The sequence below is a fragment of the Martes martes genome, assembly GCF_963455335.1.
Source record: "Martes martes genome assembly, chromosome: 13".
NCBI classification, from domain to species: Eukaryota; Metazoa; Chordata; class Mammalia; order Carnivora; family Mustelidae; genus Martes; species Martes martes.
In genome coordinates, this window is record NC_137901.1 from 27,333,447 (window position 1) to 27,353,174 (window position 19,728).

Sequence of the window (19,728 nt, forward strand, 5' to 3'; positions counted from 1 at the left end):
TCTGTACAGTATAAACATTATTTCACCTAACGGGAAGAACAACCTTTTGGGATGGATACTACTTTTACCCTGGTTTGCAGATAGGAAAAACTGAGGCTTTATGTAATTTACATGAGTTCGGACAGTATGTAAGTGGCTGCTGGCTCAAACCAGGATCTGTTGGCAGTAGGCTACCATCTACTACACTGTTCAATTCTAGCATCAAGAAAGGAGAAGTAGGGGCACCTGGATGGCTCAGCAGTTAAGCACGTGCCTTCAGGTCAGGATCCCAGGGTCCTAGGATCAACCCTGCCTGAATCAGGCTCCCTGCTTAGTGGAGAGCCTGCTTCTCCCTCTCCCTCTGCTGCTCCCCCCCCCCCCCCGCTTATGCTGTCTCCCTCTTTGTTAAATAAATAAATAAAATCTTCAAAAAAAAAAAAAAAGGAGAAGTAAACACATGGAAAGAGTTAAATGGAAAGCTTAAGTCTTTTGCTGACCAGTGGCTTTCCAATTTCAATTATTTTCCTTGGTTAAAACTAGAACTGAAGAGTAAAAACTCTTTTCCATAAAACAAACATCATTTAGGGCACCTGGGTGGCTAGTGGGTTAAGCATCTGCCTTTGGTTCAGGTCATGATCCCACCATCCTGATATAGAGCCCCACATCAGGTTCCCTGCTCAGCTAGGAGTCTGCTTTTCTCTCTCCCACCCCCATTCTCCCTGCTCATTCTCTCTTTCTCTCTCAAATAAATAAAATCTTAAAAAAAAAATTCATTGTCTAATTGCCTGGAAAAACAGGCAAGGTACTCGGCAAGGTACTCTATCTCCAAAGAATACTTATAGCACCCTAAATGGAGTGGAGCTGCACACCCGGTCTGAGATGCTGCTCTTGATTAACCCCTGAATAGTCTGTTCAGTGACTGGGTTCTTATTTTGTTGGGAGAGAGAGTAGAACAACTCATGATTAACCATTAGTACATTTATCTTAAGGGGCGCTTGGGTGGCTCAGTCAGTTAAACATCTGCCTTTGGCTCAGGTCCTAATCCAAACACATCGGACTCCCTGCTCAGTGGGGAGCCTGCCTCTCCTTCTCCCTCTGCCGCTCTCCTGACTCATTCTCTCCTTCTCTCCTCCTCTCTCCCCCTGAAATAAATAAAATCTGAAAAATAAAATAAATCTTTTAAAAAATTTATCTTAAACTCAAACCATAAGAATGACCATCTCATTGATGCTAATAGTTCAAATCTCTAAACAATAAACTGGCAAGCAAGCATGAATTCTGTTAACATTTTGTGGCACTGAAAGTATATTCAAAATTTGTGACATGGGCTCCCACTAAGACAATTAAATCAAGACCAGAGTGTATTATTGTTTTGTTACTCATATACCTGCACTGTCAGATTTAGAAAAAAAGACTTTGAGCCAATATATGGCTTCATAAGAAACTGTGTTGAGGATATGTTGAACAGTGATGATATTTGAAAATCTACACACAATACATAACCCAATACACACATATGTTCTCTCTATATTATATCCTAGAGAAATTAATCACATACATGTACCAAGAGACATGTACAATAAATGTTAATGGTGGCATCATCTGGAATAGCATCCTAAATGTCCAATAAAGAGAATGAGTAAATAAACTGCGATACAGTCACACAGTGAATACTAAATAGCAGTGAAAAATGAATGAACTAGAGCTACACTTAACAAGAACAAAACACAAAATGTTGAAAAAAGCAGTTACAAATCATTACCTTCAATATAATATCAATTAGTATTAAAACATGCTTGTTTACAGGTACATAACAAATGCAGTAAAAATATAAAGAAACACACAGGAATACCAAACATCAAATACCCAACTCAAGACAGCTTTGGAATGAAGAGGAGAAAAGGGGAACAGAGTTGAAGCCATGAGTGTTTCCCGTACATATTTTGTAATGTTTCATTTCTTAAGAATGGTGGTTCTTAAGAAGGTACCTGAGTAATATATTCTTTAAAAATTTGTGTGACTGAAATTCAAAAAAAAAATCAAAAATAGAATTAAGTACACAAAGGCTAGTGATGTTTTGAACAATCAAGCTAACAATTACTTGAGTCTTAAAATGTGATACTGTCCCCAACACTGTAACTTTAAGGATACTTTAAAACCCCACAACTTTGCACTATTAGGTTGAATTATCTGAAACTGCTGGGTTTGTTATAGGTCAAAAAGTCAAATATAAACAATTTCATATGGCTCAAACTAATATTAAAATTCTTCACATGACCTGGCAATTCACAGACCTGTACCCCTGGGGATAAAAATACATTATATGTTTATAAAAAATAAAAATTAAAAAAAATTCTTCACATGAAAAACAAAACAAAAAGTAATCATTCATGTTTACCCCTAAGACTTTAGTACACAGTGATCTACATTTAACAGCAAGACTAAAAAACAGGGAAATAAAAGTGAAGTAGAATGGATCACAGTCAAGAGGAAGAAAATGAAGATAACCTATCCAGTGTATAGAACAAATCGTGTAACTTAGAAATACACATTGCACAAAATGTGGTCAAACTACTCTCCTTTGATATAAAATATTACTGCCTAATTTTTAGAAGTACTTATACATATTAATAAATCCTTAAAAGATCCTTGTTGGGGGGCGCCTGGGTGGCTCAGTGGGTTAAAGCCTCTGTCTTCTGCTCAGGTCATGATCCAAGGGTCCTGGGATCAAGCCCCACTTCGGGGCTCTCTGCTCTGCAGGGAGCCTGCTTCCTCCCCTCTCTCTGCCTGCCTCTCTGCCTACTTGTGATCTCTGTCAAATAAATAAATAAAATCTTAAAAAAAAAAAAAAAGATCCTTGTTGGGCAAAGCAAGTACTTATACATATAAAAATTGAAGTCCAGAGGAGAAACACCTTGTCCAAGGTCAAATAGGCAGTTAGCAGTCAAAACATATTTAAAACTAAAGTCAGGTCCTGCTCCAAAATTAACTACAATCAACTAAGCAGAAACTCAACAAATAAGAGTCTTTTATTTTGTTCCAATCAAACATTATGGAAGAATTAAGGGCAATGATCTGTGGAGCTCTGTCTCCTTTTCTATTTCTTAGCAATTTCAACATAAAATAGTATATTGTATATAGTATATAGCATATTTCAATATAAAATAGTTCTAAACCCACTATTACTTTTGCAAAACCCATAAACATAGTATTTTAGGTAGTGATTAAATTATAAGAGTAGCTCATAAAAGCCAATGCAATTTATAATTTAACGAGGAAACTATAACCCTTCTGTGATACTAATGTAAGAAAATACACACTAAAAGTAGTCTCTCAATCCCCTCCCCCTCTCTTCTCAAACTTAAGTACTAGGGCTTTAAGAAAAAGGTTTAAGTGAGAAAGAATGCTGAAAAAGTGTTGAGGAACACAATTATGGAGACTTGGAGGCACTGGGCAATGTTTTCAAAAGAAATACTTTTTTCTTTTTTTTTTTTTTTTTTTTTTTTTTTTTTAGTGAATAAGTATCACTCTTCAGAATCATCACAGAGCCCAGATAAATTATGCAAGATAGGGAGGGAGATTTTCCTGAGATACCAGAAGCAGAAACTGAAAGAAAAGGGTTGGAAGAGATGAACTTGAGAGCTACCGTATAGGAACTGACAGGGACAGAACACCCAGAGCAGAAGAAACAGTACAGCCCTGCACAGCAGCCCCTAGGGGCCAGCTTAATCAGCTCCCTCCCCAAACTGCAAGGTAAGGTCAGGTACAGATTAAGTGAAGGAAGCCCCTGGAGAAGAGGGGTGGGGCGGAGTATTAAGGCCATCTGGGTGGTCTTTAACATATGTGAAGCATTTTTATCCCAAGAAATAGGTCTATGCAATCTACCTATTTCTCATTTTTGCTTCCTTCGTGTTAGGCAAGATGAATGACATGCCACTCACATCTCCTTTTCAGTTATAAATGGCACCCTGGACAGTCACAGTCATCTAACGCCAGATGTCTAGTTGGCCTGCTCTCAGCAGCAGGGTCACTACAAGGAAAACAGCTGCTGGGACACATGCACAGTACACCATTAGAGAGGGGGAGGGGAGGGAGACCAACCTGCCTCCGCATTCAGCTCCTCTAGAAGCCCGCTGGTCCTCCAGGTAGCTCCTGTGTCCTGGCCTCCTACAGAATTACTGTGCTCTTGAACTACTGCAGCCGCCAATAAATTGTCCACATTTACCACTTCTGGGTCAGAGCTGGTGTCAGACATATCATAATGAGCTACAACTGGAGGTCCATCTAGGGAGGAAAGAAAATGTATACTTGTATCTAACTTCCGGGGTGAAAAATACTTCTGCAACTAAGATGCAGTTGCCTTTATCTTCTTATTCTATCTGGTCAGAAAAGCTGCACTTCATATATTTAGTATTTTGTACATGATGTGAAAGTGGAAGAGATAACCCAAGCTTATAAAGATGAGGGACACATTTGAAAAGGAGAAAAGGAGCATTATGAAGAACGGAGGACAGCAGCACACTGAAAAATACATTGAGTTCTTGTCTTAATTCTAAAGAGCAAAAGATTATGAAAAAGGGGAAGACTCCACAGAGTAAAACTGATTTTTTAAAGGAAAAAAAAAACTGATGCAAACTATTTAAACTCAATTTACAGTTTTTAAGAGAATGAATCTAGTTCTTTCTCTTAATAGCTAAAATAGTTAAAAGTCACTAATAGATTCGGAGAAGAAAATCAAATACGTATTTTCCTATTCTAGAGAAATAAGGCTAACAATAAGAGCTCTACTTGACTATGTCCAGTAAAGCCCTTTTCAAATATCAGGGATGTTACACATTTTACAGCATTCTACAAAAAAGACAATACAAAATCCACATACAGGATTTTGCTTTGGATGTCTTGTTAGGGATATTTAAATTTTCTTTTCCCTGAGAAAGACAACCAGCTCACACTCCAAGCAACGATATGCAACCTTATGGGTTATTTTAGAGACGATATTAAAGTTCTTACTGGCTAATAAGAGATCCCTTCTACCTCCAAATCACCCTAACAAGCTGAAAAAGGCAGCAGAGTTCCAGAGTAATTAATCTGCAGTGATTCATGCTAAAATAACTCAATATTCATGCTTGTAGAACAGATACATGCTTTAAAATGCTAATGCTACCCTTTTTCTAATGCAACAGCAAAAAGCAAAAATACAAATTTCATTCAATTATGAAACACATCCCTTACTCCTATCTCCATTTTAGAAGAAGCATAAATAAAGGAATGCAATTTCTCCCCCAACAGCTATTTATGAAGTGCAGGCAAATTATGTATGTCTATTAAGATTTTTTAAGATCAAAACTATTTAACATTAAGCACACCTATTTTATGAAACATATGCCAATGAATCATTAAAATAGAACACAATGAAGGATTAGTTTTAACACAAACATCCATTGTGTAAATAGTCACTGAACAAAAGATGAAACACACTTGGGGTATTTATCCCTTAAAGCAAAGCTATCAAATCACAGGCTTATGTAGCAACATTTTTAAAATAAAAAATGACCAAATAAAAGCAAATGAGTTGTTAAGAGCCACTGTATAAAGAACAGACATGTCACAATATGAAATTCTGACGATCATGACAATTTCAGTTGACTACTTAAAAATAATTTCCAATTCTCCCAAAAGGGTAAATCAAGTTCATAGAATTCATTAGTGTGGCCTCAGTATCAGTTGGTAATGGATTTTAGCTCAAATAGCAAAAAGTTGGTTGAAGTTTGATATTTTTCTTTTCTAAAAAAGAAAAGAAAGCTCTATCATTTATGGAGTTCTCGTCAGAGTTCAAAATGATTATTATGGAATCAAGATACTGTGGATGTCCAAATATTTGGGTGCAGAAGATATGAGGGTCAAGTACAATATTGACTATTTGACCAAATGTTCTATTTTTAAAAGGGCTTTAGTTAAGTGTTGTTTTTACAAAAAATTAGTGCTTTATTTTAAAATTTGAACACTACTACCATTCACAACCTCCTGCTCACACATTCCCCCCTCCCACAACCACCAAATTGAGGCATGAGGTCAACAGTCAAGTCAAAATTGTACCACTCCTACATGTAGAATCATGCAAAGAGTATAGTTGTATATGTACATGCAGAGTTAACATCACCTACCCAATGCAATAACTTGTCTGAAAGTCTTCATCAGTAGGAAATACAAGCATAAACTTGTTATCTGGCTTCATTCTTGCATCTTCCGTATTTCCAAACAGCATACCTTATAGCTTAGCTTAAATTTAGTATTCATCATAAACAAAGACAGTAATAATATTTTCATATTTTAATTACACTTAAAAGTTAAAATAAATTATCAATGTTGTTTCTCATTTCCAGTGTATCCAAAATGATGACAATACTATACAAACTTTAAGAAAGGAATGGTTGCCTTTTTATCCTTCTTCTAACAACAAACCACAATTAAGAATCTTGTGTCCCAAGGTCATCTTACACTTAGCATTAGCAAATCAAGATTAAATAAGGCATGTTAAAGCACTTAGCACCAGGGCTTGCACTTGAACCCTTAAGTATTAGCTAACTGACAGTGATAATTTGTGATATTCTTTTAAGAGTGATTCTTGCTACACAGCAGAATTAAGAGACAGGTAAGATCCTGTAATAATTTTATCTGCCTTTTAAAAGAAAGGGGGAAAAAAGCCACTGAGGAGGAGCTAGGAAAATTCAGAATATTAAAAACAGAAGCAACAACTATGCTTCCAATTTGACTCTAACAATTCACTACAGGATGGAATAAAGGAGGAGATACTGTCCTCCTTCCCACTTGATTATTCTTATATGCTGGTAAACAAATGCACTGCTACTAAGATTATTTTCCCTTTCAAAAATATCAAAATAGTCCCTTCAAGTAGTTACACATGGAAACAGTTCCAATTTAAAATTTAATCATTAATATAAGCACATTCCATGTTAACAATATTTAAGGATTAGCCAAACTGCACAATCTCCCATCTGCTACCTTGAAGTTTGTCAAAATCTTAAAACATAAATTTATAATAAGAACTTATTAGCTTTTCTATAATCATTAAAAGCATATCTCACAAAAAGGTAAATTTAATACAATTAACTAATAACTATTTGGTCTGTGGTTAAAGTACAATTAACTAATAACTATTTGGTCTGTGGTTAAAGTGCCGATTGAAATATTTTGAAATTTTTGCTGGTCATTACAATTATAAGGCAGGAAAAAATAATGTTAAGCAATCCACTGCCTTTTTAAGAATACCGATTTATCCATTTTATGCTGGAAATAGGTTTGTACCCTCTCACTGACCTCCTAGCTATAAACACCATTTTAACTTTCAAATAATAAAATACAGATGTGTCTGTGTCATCACACATTCCTGATATAGTGAAGTTTACACTTTTATGGGCCTTAAACCTTCATACCGTTGCCATCGGGTGTTTAATTTCATGAATTTGTTTTCTCAAATATGTTCGTTTTAAAAAATATGTTCTTTTAAACCTCACTGAAAGAATCTGAATCAAAAATAAAAAGAGGCGAAGCGCCTGGGTAGCTCAGTGGGTTAAACCTCTGCCTTTGGCTCAGGTCATGGTCTCAGGGTCCTGAGATCGACATCAGGCTCTCTGCTCAGCAGGGAGCCTGCTTCCCACCCCCTTTCTCTCTACTTGTGCTCTCTGTTAAATAAATAAAATTAGGGGTGCCTGGATGGCTCAGTGGGTTAAAGCCTCTGCCTTCGGCTCAGGTCATGATCCCAGGGTCCTGAGATCGAGCCCCACATCGGGCTCTCCGCTCTGCGGAGAGCCTGCTTCCTCCTCTCTCTGCCTGCCTCCCTGCCTACTTGTGATCTCTCTCTCTCTGTCAAATAAATAAATAAAATCTTAAAAATAAATAAATAAATAAAATTAATCTTTTTTTTAAAAAAAATAAATAAATAAATAAATAAATAAAGGCAAAACAAACCCAACATCCTTTACTATGTTTATCCCTGACAAACCCCTTTTCAAATTTGACAACCAAAAGCACAGAAACTTAAAATTATGTAAGGTAATACATAATATACCATTCTTGTTTTACAGATGAGAGACTTAAGTCCTACTTAGATGGGACCAGAATCAATTATATTATAGTTGTTCATTGTTGAGGGAACTGGGAATATACAGGAGACTGACAAGGGCACAGGAAACACATAGATCTTTAGAAGCAAATATATAGGTTAAAAGTCCTGCCTATTACTACTAAGCTATAAGACTCAGTTTCTTCACACGGTTATGGTAAGACTTAAAGATGACATAACAGCGTAATTAATACTGGTCCGTTGCCCCATCCTTCCATTATAATTAGCACCTGCCCTACTTTATTATTCGTTTGCTTATCTTTACATGCAAATTATGCCCTACAGAGCCTGCAAACAAGCAGCTCTGAGAAAACATCACTGCCTACATTGGTGCCTCGTTCTGGTCATAAGATTAACCCAATCTAATGCAAGCTGGTACAGCCACTATGGAAAACAGTATGGAGGTTCTTCAAAAAGTTGAAAACAGAGCTACCCCATTACCCAGCAATCACACTACTGGGTATTAACCCTAAAGATACAAATGTAGTGATCCAAAGGGGGCCATGCACCCGAATGTTTATAGCAGCAATGTCCACAATAGCCAAACTATGGAAAGAACCTAGATGTCCATCAACAGATGAATGGATAAAGAAGATTAGTATATATATACAATGAAATTACTATGCAGACATCAAGAGGAATGAAATCTTGCCATCTGCAATGACATGGATGGAACTAGAGGGTATTATGCTAAGCGAAGTAAGTCAATCAGAGAAAGACAATTATCTATCATATGCTCTGATATGAGGGAGTTGTAGGGGGTAGGAAGGGAAAAAATGAAACAAGATGGGATCGGGAGGGAGACAAAACATAAGAGACTCTTAATCTCACAAAACAAACTGAGGGTTGCTGGGGGGTAGGGGGACAGGGGTAGGGTTGCTGGGTTATGGACATTGGGGAGAGTATATGCTATGGTGAGTGCTGTGAAATGTGTAAGCCTGATGATTCACAGACCTGTACCCCTGGGGCAAATAATACATTATATGTTTAAAAAAAAATTAACCCAACCTGTGAAGTAAATGCTTTGCTAGGATTACTGAGATCACCACAAATGGAGCTTTTGTACGTTCATATTTGTCTGAAGTGTCATGTCAGTTTGGGTGTATTCATATGAAAGTGTTTCAAAGCCAAACAGACCATTTTTGGATTATTTCATATTTTGCACCATCCTTGCCTACAGAGCCCTCTCACTAACACAAGTGTTGTCAGTCTCCCAGTATGAGGTCTGATTAGATCTAGGAGACAGGAATTCCTCTTGTATCCCAGACATCCTAAAATGCCAATTCTCCTTCTCTACAGGTTAAGTGTTAGGCCCAAGAAAAGGTGGGGCAATGGCCCAACAGATGTTTTGCCCCTTCAACTCCCATTTCTATGACTATAGTAATATATAGTAAAGCCCAGAAAAAATTCCTTCTGTTGTCCCTATTATAGCCAATCTCCTGAAACCCCTCATGAGGAGAGGAAAAATCTAACTTGTTACTGCCAAAGGATCCCATACAAGCTCTATTGCCATAGTCATTAAAGGGCCTAGGCCCAGTGCCATTATCTACAACATCAAGACAATGATGGAAATCACACTTGGCCTCAAACCAGATAGTCAGTTTCAAAACAGTTACACCTGGGGGCGCCTGGGTGGCTCAGTGGGTTAAAGCCTCTGCCTTCCGCTCAGTTCATGATCCCAGAGTCCTGGGATCAAGCCTGGCACTGGCATCGGCATCGGGCTCTCTGCTCAGCAGGGAGCCTGCTTCCCTTCCTCTCTCTCTGCCTGCCTCTCTGCCTACTTGTGATCTCTATCAAGAGAATAAATAAAATCTTAAAAAAAAATTTTTTTTTTTAATTTTAAAAAAAAGTCACACCTGAAAGACTTCTTAGAAATTACCTACTCAAGGGGTCTAAGAAGGGAGAGTATGTATGTGTGGTGGCCAGGTGAGGGAAGGAGGTGTAAGGGAATAAGGTGTGGATAAGAGGAATTGAGGGAAAGGGCAAACCTCAAGAAGAAAATTTGCATGTTAGAAAAACCTACTCAAGAAAAAAGACTTTTTCATTACATACCAAAATACTTACCAAAGTGAAAATTTATATTTGCAAATAAGAAAAAATACTTGAGAATACTTATGCTATATTTTTATTACTATCTCTCTCTCACACACACATACACACACACACACACACACACACACACACACACCCCAATTTGAAGAAACAGAAAGCAGTCGTTTTCAAAGCAGCTCTTGGAAAAGACGAATAATTACATCTACCAGAAAAAAACAAAAATCTATATAGAAAAGTGCAATCTCTAGAAAAACAGCTTTAAATACAAAAAACTGTGTGTGTATATATATTTTCTGCAGAATACTATCAAAAGCTATTTCGGTAAAAAGAAAAATGTCTGAGAGAACAGGGCTAAATGGAAATGAAATGCGCAACATGCACTGAAAATTTATGTTTAGGCAGTAAGTCATTTCTACTTTTTAAATTTTTACCTGTTTTTTAAGTAATCTCTACGCCCAAAGTGGGGCTCTAACTTAAACCCCAAGATCAAGAGTCACATGTTCCACCAATGGAGCCACTAGTCACCTGGCATTAAGTCATTTTCAAAATAAAACTGAATCAATGTCTATTTTGTGCTTTTTCCACTATACTCATCCCAACTATTAAAATTTTTGAGATTATAAAGTTTGCAAGGTGGGAATAAAGTTTTAAACATTATGTCTGTCCTTATATCATACTGGTCAATGACAGGTCACTTTGTCACCTAGAAAAATTACCTATGATACTGATTAAGAGTTAATTCTGAAAGGACTAAAGAGATAAAAGCAAATATTGAAGATTATCAGAGTTGTTAGAAAGCTGATCGCAAGAAAGAAAATTTAATTTTAACATTTCACCCTAATTACAAAGTTGGGAAAATTATGACGTTATTCATGAGATAACTCAGATAATATGTATCCGGATATTCAAAATAAGACCCTAAAAATACAGAAAACAGGACATCTGAAGAGGTCACCATCTTTCAATTTTTCTGCCTATTTCAGAAACAAACAACAACCTACTGCTTTAATATTCAGATCTATAGGGAACAAAACTGAAATATCCGTACTACGTACATGAAGGACATAAAAATTAGGTATGATTTTAGCCCCATCTCCATGTCTATACTCCCTGCTAAAGATACCTTCACTCCTTTCTGATTACTTCTCAAAGTAGTCTACATTCTGCTATTTTCCAAATACTCCTCAATTTTTAGGAGGATAACTTAATAGGACACGCAAAGGAAAAGAATCTCAACTTTTGTATTAACATTGGAATTTGTTATTACCTTTCTCAATACACCAATTACCAAAAAACCTGAAAATTATCTCAAAAACATTATTCTAACTACAAATTAATACCATCATTACATTATGGAAAAGCAAGCTTCTTGACTTCCAAACACTTAATGTGAATTAACTGGTAGAGAATCACTAATATAACCAATGCTGTCCTCAACATAGCAACAACAAACATTTCTTTTTTAAAACTTTTATTTATCTAGATTAGTTATTACATTTCAAATGCAGTTAGGTAAAAGATATAAAGAAAATGCAATAAAATAAAAGTCAGTTATTTGATAACATTCTCCCCAAATCTTAAAGTTATAAGATTTCATTACCAAAGAATATATTTCCTCATAGATTATTATTCCTTCAATTTTTAGGATGTCTTCTACTTTATGTTGCGGTAAATTTAATATAAGGTTAAGAAGATCTATTCAATGCTAGAAACTAATTGTTTTCAATCCCCTAATTTTCCTAAAATTCAGAGAAATTAAAAACAAAAACCAAGAAAAAAAGAAGTATAGAAACTCAGAAGCTACTGATGTGAAGAATTCGTTCTAGACAAATTAAGAAGACAAGTTTCTTATCTGTACAATGATTATGGACACACACCATTTTTAGAAAGGATCTGAGAATTTTCCTTCAAGAACAATTTTTACTGAACAGAAAAAGAATTTCAAGTTTAATAAATTTGCTGAACGAGTTCTGATGCTATATTTTCTAACATGTGACATTCCAGAAGATCTTTTTCATTGTCTCCATCACTGTATCATTTAAATACAAACAGGAGAGAGGGAAATCAATACAAACTAAAGAAAGGTAACAGGTACACTTACTTTAAAAGGTTACCATCCTTAAGATGCCTATAATCTGTTATTCTAAAAAAAAAAACAGCAAGAAATCTGTTCGCCATCTTTCCTATGACTTCCACATAGCTGTACCATTAGGCAAATTCAGCTAGACATTAAAAATGAAAATTATCAGTAATACTAACTTTGGTGATTTGCTCAAAAAAAAGATTCACTATGGCACTTCTTTTATTAACAAGCAGATTTAATTCATTTTAAATTATTTCATTTCTAATATTCTGACTTGCATACAAAGTTTAAGTAATAAACCTTAGGTAAATTGAGATATACCTAGACCCAGAGACCTGGATCTCTGCTGGTAAATCTGTAACAGTATAGAGAATGACAAAAGCAATGAAGCAAAATTATTTTTTTACTCAGTCGGCTAGTGAAACAAGAGGCCAAAAACCTTGACAATGAAAGGAATATCCATAAAGTAACACTTTTTTCCAATTTAATCACACTAACTAAGCTTATATGTGGGCAACTCTTTTTCTTACATACAACTAAGAAGCAATGAATGGATATTAATGATGTAAATCCAATAAAATCCATGTAAGAGTATTACATAGTTATCTGTCTCCAACAACTTGTCAAACAGAACATTAGCAAAAATATAGAAATTATTTCAGAATTCTGAATGGGCATATGTGTACACACACATGCGCAGACACATACATCCTTAAGATGACTCTCATTCCTCTTATTCAGTAACAAGGCTTTTTCTTTTTGGTCCCAAAATGACAGAATCCTTTATTCTACTTCTAAGTTAAAAAAAACACTTCATGCAAAACATTACATCGTAAGATTTTAATTTCACTGTGTTGTGTTATAAATTAAAATTTTATTTGGGCTTTGATTACACTCATTTTTAATAATGTGCACAAAATACACATCAATACAATTAAGATAGTTATTATTATCTAACAAATGGCTCAAATAACCAGATCATTCTAATCTGCTGGTTAAATGTTCGTAAAATGATTAAAAATCTAATGTTTTAGAACACTGAATTAGTAAAAACTAGGCAGGAAGTAGTCTGTAGACAGAGCTTCCAAAAACACATTTACCTTTACTGAGGGGATATGCCCTTTTTAAAGATCCTCACCTAATTCCATATGTACACATTAGAGAAATGACATGCTCAAATATGGGACTTTATTCTTTAATAAAAAGCATTTCAACCACGTCTATGTTTTAGAGGTTGAAAGAAGTTTCTTCCCAGCATTAGCCCTTTATATACTACAAAAAGGTCGGAACAGGATACATCTCTTACCCTTTGTAAAATTCTAGGAAAATTAAGGGAATTCAAGAGAAGTTAGGGAGGACCACTAGGCACTTCTAAAACAATACCTACATTAAAATGCCACACATGATCCAAAAGTCATTCCCATTTCTTATTTGTAGACCCTGTAGTACAACAGTCCCCTTTAGCCGTGGTTTCACTTCCATGGTCTCAGTTACATCAGTCAACAGTGGTCCGGAAGCAGATGATCCGCCTCCCGACAAGTGGTCAGAAGGTTAACAGCAGCCTAACACTACGTTATAGCACATGTGTCATTCACCTCACTTCCTCTCATCGCCCCATTTTATCACCTCAAATCATCACAAGAAGGGAAAGTACAGTACAATGAGAGATTCTGAGACTACATTTACATACCTTCTATTACAATATATTGTTATAACTGTTCTATTTCATTACTGTTGTTAATCTCTTACTGTGTCTAGTTAATAAATTAAACTTTATCACAGGTATGTCTGTATAGGAAAAAACAATGTATGTAGAGTTGGTACTACCCGTGGTTTCTTTCAGGCACCCATGTGGGTCTTGGGACATAATCCCCATGGATGAGGGGGTATAATTTTAGGGATAAAGACTTTGACTCACTAAAGGAGAATTCAATAGTCCACAACAGCAATCATATAAAAATAAGTATTAAAACTACGTCAATACTTGATACTTCTTTAAATATACAGAATATAAAATCAAACTTTTTAAAATAGGTATTTTTAAATTGTGCAATCTGGACAAGGTGTAATCATTTTAAAGCACAACTCATATAAAAACTTACTGTTTTTCAAAACAATATTCCCTAAGAGAGCAACACATTTTCAAGGCACTGTGAGAAACTGAAAATCAGGATAAAATCTGCATGTATGTTACTGCTTCAAAATTATTCTTAAACACTCCAAACCACAAAGTGTCCAATTTTACTTTAGAATAAATTTTAGTATTTTGGAATATATTCTATGAATGAAATCAATATATTTTGGTGGTCCTTTTCTTTCTACCAAAACCTTTTTCACCTCTTTACCCAAAATTATATAGAAAGGCTTCCCAAAATTACTGTTTGACACCTTCCCAAATATCTAAAAACTTGTCCTACCTAGAATGTCAATTAAAACCTATATTTGATAATTCTATTCCACTGAAATTTTTTCATTTTTCTCTTAAATGCAAAAATATATCTGTAGCCTTTTTGCTCAATTATCTAGTAACAAAAACTAGAATATATCCAATCAATACTAGGAATAATTTGTGTTATTCTTAAAAGATGAATTCATATTTTCTATTTTAAAAATAAAAAGCAGTACATGCTTAATATATCAAATATTAAATCATGAAACAAAAAAGAAACCTGCTAAGTGCTTAAAGCAGTTTGTACATGCATAGAAAAGAAGTCACATTAACATGCTGAAATTAACTTCATTTTCTTAAGTAGGTTTCATGCCCAATGTGGGGTTATGAACTCATGACTCTGAGATCAAGAGTTGCATTCTCTACCAGAACCAGCTAGGCGCCCCCCTAAATTAACATTTTTTATGCTAAAAGTCCGTATCTAGTAAAATCTGTGATCCCAGTAAGAAACTGAAGACAGAACAAACTTCCCTGAAAATATCTCAAATTCAAGTAAAGATTACACATTACTTAAAATCTAGTCAGTCATCCCAAACTAGTATGTTCTTCTGTTGATATAAAACTTAAACTAAAAAAAGAAAAACACTAGCTGAATTCATTTACAAATGTTGCATGATCATTTCAAAGAAATCTGTTATAATAAACTCTTATACAGTTCATGGTAAAAATTCATACTAACATTATGTAAGAGCTTAGCTGATGTTGAGAAATTTATTGCAAGTTGCACTGGTGTTCAAACCTTACCCCTATATGTCAAATACCAAGTTCAGGAAATCCAACAGCCATTACACAATAAAGAGACTTCTAGTCTTTTTCATCAATTCCTACCACACATTCTTCAAAAAGAATGGAGCACATTAACAAGCCTCCCCCAAAGTTAACTCCCAACTCTCATCCATCAGTTTCTAAAAAGAAAAAAGAAACAAATCACCCAGTTTATTTTTCAAATAAAAAAAACTAGAAAAGAAAAAAAGTGACTTGTTCTATTACAGTTAATTTAGAAGTAACAAATATTTGGATAAAGAACTAAACAGAAAATGCACTGACAATTTTCTGAGTAAAGTTACTGATAAATTATTAAAATAAAGGTCTTCATTGTTATGTAAACCACCCATCCTTCTCTTACAAAACAGAGAATTACAGTTCTCCCAAAGTTGCAACTTCATTAAATGTTAAAATATTACCCTTTTTCATACTGAGAAGTTACAAGTTATAAATCTGAAGGGAAAGACTAATAAATTTTTATTGTAATTAAATCAAATATAAAGTAAAATCTTAAAAGAAGTGTTAGCAAGGTTACATATTCCTATTAAAAATTTTCATCCTAATTTAGCAGTTTCTCACAATAGTCTTACCAACCCAGAAAAGATAAAATATGAGTATTTCCCAATCCCAGGCTGCACATAAAAACAGCTATCATGTTGTAAGACTTTCAATCCTGTGATGTTTTCTCCCCTTTGACATACTCTATGGGCCCTTTAACATGCCAAAGGGCCATTTATTTTTCTGTCTAGGGATTAAAAACAAAATTAAATCGGTAGTACATTAGCTAATACACTTAGTCACTAGTTACTGAAAAAACCCATTCAATATATGCCCTTAACAGAGTAACATTTCATCTGTTTCCTCTAGAAGTACCCTTGACATCAGGATACCAATTTCACCGAATGTTGTCTGCCAGGTTACTCAGGCACTGAGCTTTAAGTTAATGCTGAAGATAAAAATTCATCTATGTAGCAATGAAAAATTCTCATGCATATAATCAAACTCCATTCTATTCTGCTTTCTCTACAGTATCTTGCATAGTAGGTAGAGTATACATTTCCTCAAAAGTTAATTCATTCTTCCTACATACATATGTTACTGAAAGTTATAATTCATTAAAGACAAGCAACAAATGCATTCATTAAATGACATACGGAAGAATGATATAAAAATGTTCATGCAGTACATTCATCATTTATGATCTTCAGAGTGGGATTAATTACATGATTTCCTCTGTTGAAAATAGAAGGGAGTCAACTGTTTTTAGAGAATAAATGCTAAGAGATTCTCAAGGAATAAATCACTTAACTATTTGGATTCACTAACATTCCCTATCTTATATCTTATTAATATTTTTGGCACAAAAAAAGCATAAAGATGAAGATCGCTCCTATTATCATTTAAATATGGTTCTATGTTCCAACCAAATGAAACACAAGCTAAAATTTATCCAACTCTGCTGTTTTGAATATCTAATTTTCAAAAAAGAAACTGCTTACTATCATAATTTTTAAAACACCATCAAAAGAAACTTATTCCTTCTTATACAATCCAAAAACCAGATAGTAAACACAACTGACTTTGTGACAGATTCAAAGGTTGTTCTGTAATATTGCCATTTTTGGCAAAGTTAACTGGAAAACTGTTAAAAGTCTTCAGGAATTCTGTACTGTCAACATTTCAACAAGTCACACAAGAACGAAAGGGCTGCTGTGGTAGTTCTTGGAAATCAGGCATCTGCATATAAGCACCTGACTGGGTGAGAGGGGAAATACTTTGGCCAACTAGTTGCATTTTAAGTTCCCTGGGTTCCATGGCTGCTTGTTCTCTTCGCCAGTGTCAAGGTGAGTTAGCTTTTCCATCCACACGTGAAACTTCTCCTCTGTCTGCCTCTGCATCTCGGAAAAACAGCTCATGGCTTCTTCCAGGACACTGCCTATGCAGTGCCTATCATACACAGCACCCCTGTCAAGTAATCCTGGAATTTCCCTGGGCGCTCCTTCAGATCCCCCAGCACGACTGAAGTCAGCTTTAAAGACATTGAGGCCATCTGATAAAACATCATTAATTCAGAAAATTGTATTTTTTATTAAGACACCCCTATTTAGGAAAATGGCTTAAGCATTACTAAAAAGAGCCATGTAAAGCACTGATAAGCAAGCACTTAAAATTAACAAAAGTAAAGTAACTCCAAGAAAAATTAAGTAACATAACACTACCATTTTTCTCAGCTTCAGTATTATTCGCCCAGCAACCTGTACTGTGTTACTATACAACTAATTATTAATCTGTAAGTGATTTTCAACCTTTGCTGAACATAAAAACCTGGAGTGGTTTAACAAATATCAAAACCTAGGGCTCCTAGGCACTGAAGGTCACTTTGTTTTAAGCTCCCGGGTAATATTTTCACTACTTTAACTTTAAAATTCTAAAAGCTGTTTTCACAGCTGATCCATAATAAATCAGTATACAATTAATTCTCAACTGACTGATTCATATCAAAAGCTCTCATATTAAGTTAAAAAATATTCTTTATGGGGGCGCCTGGGTGGCTCAGTGGGTTAAGCCTCTGCCTTCGGCTCAGGTCATGATCTCAGGGTCCTGGGATGGAGCCCCCGCATCTGGCTCTCTGCTCAGCAGGGAGCCTGCTTCCTCCTCTCTCTCTCTGCCCGCCTCTCTGCCTACTTGTGATCTCTGCCTGTCAAATAAATAAAATCTTTAAAAAAAAAATTCTTTATGGGAAAACTATGTAAAGGATATATACAATCCACGTATATGCCTCTGGGTCAGCTTTTTACAAACCCAGGTCTATGCAAGTGCTAAAAGGTATGCCTTTATTTAAAACAAAAAAAAAAGGTTTTGTGGTTAAGTTTAGGATATGCTACGAATCATATCCTCTTCCTCTGCAGAGCACATTAACATCTCTGAGTTGTCCTGCAGTAAAGAAACCTATTTCAACATGGTCCAGCACTTTCCAAATGTGTGAACAGTGTACAGCTATTAATACACAGTAGGAAGTCATCTCATGGGATTCCAGTTCAGGATCTGTTCCTCTAAACACTGTTTTATCCTCGAACTAGGATTTAACCTTGAATTAGGATTTAACCTTGAACTAGGTGATTATCTTTGGTTTGGATTAGACTGGGTCTCCAATAAAATAATGCCAACCTCTTTTCTTTAGGAAACTATTAAAAAAATGTTACCTCATCAGACCACTCCTGACTACAGTACTATCTGAACTAGCTTTTCTACCCCATTCCTAGTCAATCTTTATCTCTTATATCCTGCTTTATTATTATCCACGATGTATATTCCCAATTGCATCCATCTCCTCAAAAAAAGAGTAAGTTCTATGACAGCAGAGACTTTTCATTCACTGCTGCACTCACGTGCTACATAGTAGGTGCTCAAATATTTGCTGAATAAATGAGTGATGGAAATCAATCAATCCTGGCCTTAGCCCTTCTACCTATACAAAGAAGTCTTACAAAGAACAGCCATATGAAATGCTCTATTGTATTTATTCCACGGTACTTCTGAAAATACGGTTTACTTTATCTCATTGTGGCTTTTTATGAAGACACAAAAGAAAAATCACCCAGGTCTCAGTTTTAAGAATAGTAGTGTTGGGGTGCCTGGGTGGCTCAGTCGGTTAAGCATCTGCCTTCGGCTTGGGTTATGATCCTGGAATCCTGGGATTAATCCCTACATCGGGCTCCCTGCCTCCGCAAGGAACCTGCTTCTCCCTCTCCCTCTCCTTCTGCCTGCTGTTCCCCCTGCTTGTACTCTCTCTCTGTGTCAAATAAATAAATATAATCTTAAAAAAAAAAAAAAGACTAGCAGTGTTTCTCCTAGATAATGAGAATTGTTTAATCAGTCATGCCACCTCTTTTCAATGCCTAAATGGCTATGAAACAAATTGTTGGCCCAATTCTACTTAGCAAATAGAGTAGTTTATTATTCTTTGATATTATTACTTTTCCCCTGACTACTCCATCCCTTGTCCTCATGTTTAAAAAAATATATATCTTGTTCATACAAAAATTTTCTCAAGAACACACCTTTCCCCAAAATTTGTGTTTGGCTTATGGAAACACTAAATGAAATTTAAAGAATATTAAACTTTCTTTAAGCAGTTTATCCCCATTACAAGTGCTGGATAAACTTAAGTGCATAGGGTAGGTAATTAAGATGACTACTTTGATCTGTTTCAGATTCTGGTGCTACTATTTTTCAGCAAACACTGAAAAATGGCTG

General features: G+C 35.3%; 1 protein-coding gene across 3 annotated transcripts in view; it reads right to left on the reverse strand.

The window, feature by feature from the left end:
* The window catches only part of ARK2N (arkadia (RNF111) N-terminal like PKA signaling regulator 2N), an 87,887-nt gene that overhangs the window by 20,729 nt on the left and 47,430 nt on the right, over nucleotides 1-19,728 (reverse strand). Inside the window, exon 3 of one of the 3 annotated variants that reach the window (XM_080821878.1) lies at nucleotides 4,081-4,263. The exons of the other annotated variants lie outside the window; for them this stretch is intronic. Coding sequence (XP_080678004.1) covers nucleotides 4,081-4,263 — 183 coding nt within the window. The remainder of the gene's footprint in view (nucleotides 1-4,080; nucleotides 4,264-19,728) is intronic. 3 annotated transcript variants of the gene reach the window in all.